Source organism: Triticum aestivum, chromosome 2D (genome assembly GCF_018294505.1).
Source record: "Triticum aestivum cultivar Chinese Spring chromosome 2D, IWGSC CS RefSeq v2.1, whole genome shotgun sequence".
Lineage (NCBI taxonomy): Eukaryota > Viridiplantae > Streptophyta > Magnoliopsida > Poales > Poaceae > Triticum > Triticum aestivum.
This window is the reverse complement of record NC_057799.1, coordinates 326,867,128-326,871,852: the sequence shown is the minus strand read 5'-3', so window position 1 is coordinate 326,871,852 and position 4,725 is coordinate 326,867,128. Positions and strand designations below refer to the sequence as shown.

General features: G+C 57.3%; 1 protein-coding gene across 1 annotated transcript; it reads left to right on the top strand.

The window, feature by feature from the left end:
* Positions 1-289: 289 nt before the first annotated feature.
* LOC123052979 (glutamate receptor 3.4) lies at positions 290-4,516 on the top strand. Its single transcript, XM_044476345.1, has 4 exons — positions 290-949; positions 1,491-3,152; positions 3,254-3,657; positions 3,751-4,516. Exons 1-4 carry the CDS (start codon positions 703-705, stop codon positions 4,216-4,218), a joined length of 2,781 nt encoding a protein of 926 aa, XP_044332280.1. The 5' UTR covers positions 290-702; the 3' UTR covers positions 4,219-4,516.
* Positions 4,517-4,725: the final 209 nt, after the last annotated feature.

Below are 4,725 nucleotides of genomic sequence, written 5' to 3'. Positions count from 1 at the left end.
ATGTCTGCGTACATGGAATGTGACCGTATATGAACGTTTGTGCAAGTTTGATGACCAGAAACACGTATTTTACAAGTTTGTGCACCAAACTGACCGTCACGTGCAAGTTCTCCTGGTGTATTTACCTCAATGCACTGCATGGGCGACGTGAAACCCTGAACCGAATGCCATTTGCAGTAGTGGAGACGTAGTCGATGATAGATTCGCCCAACCGCATCTCTGCTTGCTTCATCTGACGAGCATCCACGTTTTGCTCGAGATTATTGTGAGGGAGCAGAGCAGAGCAGTCAACAGAGGACTGGTGCCGGCCGACGTCTCCATCGGTATCTCTCTCTGTCGTCTCCGTCCAACTCGCATTTCCCAGTAGTACTTGTAAGCAGCGCCAGTAGTATTGTACGTACGAATCAATCAGAGCCGAGCGAGGCCGCCCCGCCCCCCTGCGCCTTCCCACGCCACTGCTTTTTCCTCGCCGTCGAATCTTTTTCCTGCTCTTCACCGGTCAGGATCACGCCGTTTTTGTCACCTTGCTCCCCCCGATCCTCCCTGCCTCCGCTCTGGTTTCTCCTCTGGAATTCTTCTCTCCATCCGTTCGATCGTATGGCTGGCCGATGGGGTGGAGTTCCTGCCCTCCTCCCTTGATATATCTCCCACTCTCAGGCGATAGCCGTACGCGTAGCTCCACAAGAGGCGAGGCGAGGTGAGATGGGCTCGGCTCTGCTCCGCGTCCTCTGCCTCTGCAGCCTTGTGGCGCTCGCCCGCCCGGCCAGGCCGGCCAACGTCTCCATAGGCGCCCTCTTCACCTTCGACTCCGTCATCGGGAGGTCCGCCAGGGCTGCCATCGACCTCGCCGTCGCCGACGTCAACCGCGACGCCAGAGTCCTCAGGGGGACGCACCTCAGCCTCGTCGCACAGGACACCAAGTGCAGCGGCTTCGTCGGCACCATCCAAGGTAGTAGCTACTCTCTTCTTCTTCTTCTTCTTCTTGCCAAAACAAAAAGAATCCTCCTACAGTTCTAATACCCCCAAAATATTTGCTGCGATCAGATTAGCGAATACTAGTCCTCATCACGAACTTTGATTCCACAATTAGATTTGTGTTTAGAGATTCCTAATCTCCCTCCGCGAGTTGTTGTTGGCCTGTATGCATCCACTTTCTTTTGCTTCTCTCTCTCTCTCTCTCTCTCTCTCTCTCTCTCTCTCCCCCTCATTCAGTTGACTCTCGTGGAGGTGGAGGTGGAGGTGGAGGTGGAGCCTGCCTACTGCCTTGGATCTCTCCACATGAACTTTGCATGACGATTTTTTTAAAATAATAAACATGTTTTTTCTTGACAACGGATTAGTCAGAAAATACCCTGTTCCGTGCCATCGCCATTGAACATTTTTCTTGACAACGTGCAGTAGTAATTAATCAAGCATGGTAGAAGAGCATAGCCACTTTGTGAGGATCGCAGTTGAGTTGACACTGACCTGTGTTGGTGTTGCTGCTGCAGCGCTGCAGCTAATGGAGAAGAAGGTGGTGGCGGTGGTGGGACCGCAGTCGTCGGGGATCGCCCACGTGGTGTCGCACGTAGTCAACGAGCTCCACGTCCCGCTGCTCTCCTTCGCCGCCACCGATCCGGCGCTCGCCTCCGCGCAGTACCCCTACTTCGTCCGCGCAGCCCGCGGCGACGACTCCTCCCAGATGGCCGCCGTCGCCGACATCGTCACCTACTATGGCTGGAGGGAGGTCACCGTCATCTACGTCGACAACGACTACGGCCGCGGCGGCGTCGACGCCCTCGGTGACGCGCTCGAGGCCAAGCGCGCCAAGGTCTCCTTCAAGGCGCCCTTCCCTCCGGACGCCGACCAAGCCGCCATCGCCGACCTGCTCGTGCGGGTCACCATGATGGAGTCCCGCGTCTGCGTCGTCCACGTCAACCCGGACTCCGGGCTCGCCGTCTTCGCCGCCGCGCGGTCGCTCGGCATGATGGCCTCCGGCTACGTCTGGATCGCTACCGACTGGCTCGCCGCCGCCCTGGACTCAACGCGGCCGCCCAATCCCAGGGCGATGAGCCTCGTACAGGGCGTGGTCACGCTCCGCCAGTACACCCCGGACTCCGGCGCCAAGAGGTCGCTCACCTCCAGATTCGCCACAGCCCAGCTGAACCGGACCGCCACCCTGAACGCGTTCGGGCTCGCCGCGTACGACGCCGTGTGGATGGCGGCCCGCGCCATCGACGAGTTCCTGGAAGACGGCGGGAACGTCACCTTCTCGGCCGACCCGAGGTTGCAGCAGGAGGTGAACGGGACCAGCACGCTGCGGCTGGACACGCTCAGAGTGTTCGACCAGGGGGAGCAGCTGCTGCACAAGGTGATGCTCGCCAACTTCACCGGCGTCACCGGCGGCGTGCGGTTCTCAGCGGACGGCAGGAGCCTGGCCGACCCCGCCTACGAGGTCCTCAACGTCGGCGGCACGGGCGTCCGGCGGGTCGGCTACTGGTCAAACCACTCGCATCTGTCCGTCGCCGCGCCCACTCCACTCCGAATCAAAACTAACAGCAGCCAGCAGCAGGAGCAGCGGCTGTACAGCGTGATCTGGCCTGGGGAGACGACATCGCCGCCGCGCGGGTGGGTGTTCCCGAACAACGGCCGGCCGCTGAGGATCGGCGTGCCGTACAGGACGACGCAGAAGCAGTTCGTGTCCAAGGACAGCGGCCCCGACGGCGCGAGCGGGTACTGCATCGACGTGTTCAAGGCCGCCGTGGCACTGCTCCCGTACCCTGTCCCCGTGTCCTTCATCCTCTTCGGCGACGGCGTCAAGAACCCCGACTACAGCGACCTCGTGAACAAGGTGGCGAACAATGTGTTCGACGCGGCGGTGGGCGACGTGTCCATCGTGACGAACCGGACGCGGGTGGTGGACTTCACGCAGCCGTACGTGGAGTCCGGGCTGGTGATCGTGTCGCCGGTGAAGGAGAAGAGCTCCAACGCGTGGGCCTTCCTCAAGCCCTTCACGCTGGGCATGTGGGCCGTCACCGGCGCCTTCTTCCTCTTCGTCGGCGCCGTCGTCTGGATTCTCGAGCACCGCTTCAACCCGGAGTTCCGCGGATCCCCACGCGAGCAGCTCGTCACCATTTTCTGGTTCAGCTTCTCAACAATGTTCTTCGCGCACAGTAAGCTATATACTATCTGGCTTCTGCTTCCGTCGCTCTGCGTTCCTTCCCAAGAGATGAAGCTCCGACTGATAAATCAATGGTGGTTCAATCATTTGCAGGGGAGAACACTGTGAGCTCGCTGGGTCGTTTCGTGCTCATCATCTGGCTGTTCGTGGTGCTCATCATCAACTCGAGCTACACGGCGAGCCTGACGTCCATCCTGACGGTGCAGCAGCTGTCGACGGGGATCCAGGGGCTGGACGGCCTCCTCGCCAGCGCCGACCCCATCGGCTACCAGGTTGGATCCTTCGCCAAGAGCTACATGATGCAGGAGCTCAACGTGCCGGAGTCCCGACTCAAGGAACTTGCCATCGACGACTACGCCACCAGCCTCCAGCTCGGCCCGCGCAACGGGGGCGTCGCTGCCATCGTGGACGAGCTGCCCTACGTCGACCTCTTCCTCTCCACCAACTGCCAGTTCAAGACCGTCGGACAAGAATTCACCAAGAGCGGATGGGGATTCGTAAGATCCAAACTAAAACTCTGCATCTCTTCCCATCAATGGCTCTGTTTTGTTGCTGAATGGATTGATTGATCGATCAATGCATCATATCAGGCGTTCCAGCGGGACTCACCTCTGGCGGTGGACCTGTCGACGGCGATCCTAACGCTGTCGGAGAACGGCGACCTGCAGCGGATCCACGACAAGTGGCTCAACCCGGGGCAGTGCGACTCGTCACAGGGCGGCGACGTGGCGGCCGACAGGCTCAACCTCAGCAGCTTCTGGGGACTCTTCCTCATCTCCGGCGTCGCCTGCTTCATTGCATTGGTCATCTTCTTCACCAGGATACTGTGCCAGTACGGCAAGTACAACCAGGGCGATGGCGAAGGTGGAACGCCGCCGGAGGAGTTCCCGGTGCGGCGGCCGGAGCGGCTGAGGAGCATCAGGGATCTGATAACGTTCGTGGACATGAAGGAGGAGGAGGCCAAGAGGGCCATCAAAAGGAAGTCGAGCGACGACCGCCGGGACAGGTCCATCGCCAGCTCCGCCGGGGCATCCTCCTTCTCAGCATCCACGGTGTAGCCAGCTTCTTTCTTCTCTGCTCGGATGCATGGATGGATTTCTAACACCATAGATCGATTGACGATGATGTCGATTTGACAAGCTGCACTCCACAGTAAGCTAAGCTAGGTGCAGCTGCTGAGATGACACTGTAATAGTGTAATTAGGCCATGATGATATACATACAACAGTACTACCAAGTTGGATATGGCATAGGTAGATTAGATTAACTCCTACTACTCAAGTTGGATATGGTCGTGTTGTGTATGACCCAACAACGAGCGATTTTCTTTCGTCAATTCGTTGTTTCCGTTTTCTACTGTTTTCTTTTGGTCTATTTAGGAACTAGAGTTTTTTCACCGTTTTTTTCTAATTTCATTTGCCTTTTTTTTCTTTTTCCTTTGTGTTGTTTCTTTTTACATAATATAAACTCATTTTTTTAAAAAAATTATTTATTTTTTCTTTTCTACTTTATTTCCTGTTCATCACTTATATGATATATTTCTATTTCTTAACATATGCATGGTT

Bases quoted from the DNA above. Each gene is read 5' to 3' on its own strand.
- LOC123052979 (XM_044476345.1), top strand. From the start codon at position 703: ATGGGCTCGGCTCTGCTCCGCGTCCTCTGCCTCTGCAGCCTTGTGGCG. The intron at 950-1,490 runs GTAGTAGCTACT...TTGCTGCTGCAG, and splicing joins CTTCGTCGGCACCATCCAAG to CGCTGCAGCTAATGGAGAAG. The intron at 3,658-3,750 runs GTAAGATCCAAA...GCATCATATCAG, and splicing joins CCAAGAGCGGATGGGGATTC to GCGTTCCAGCGGGACTCACC.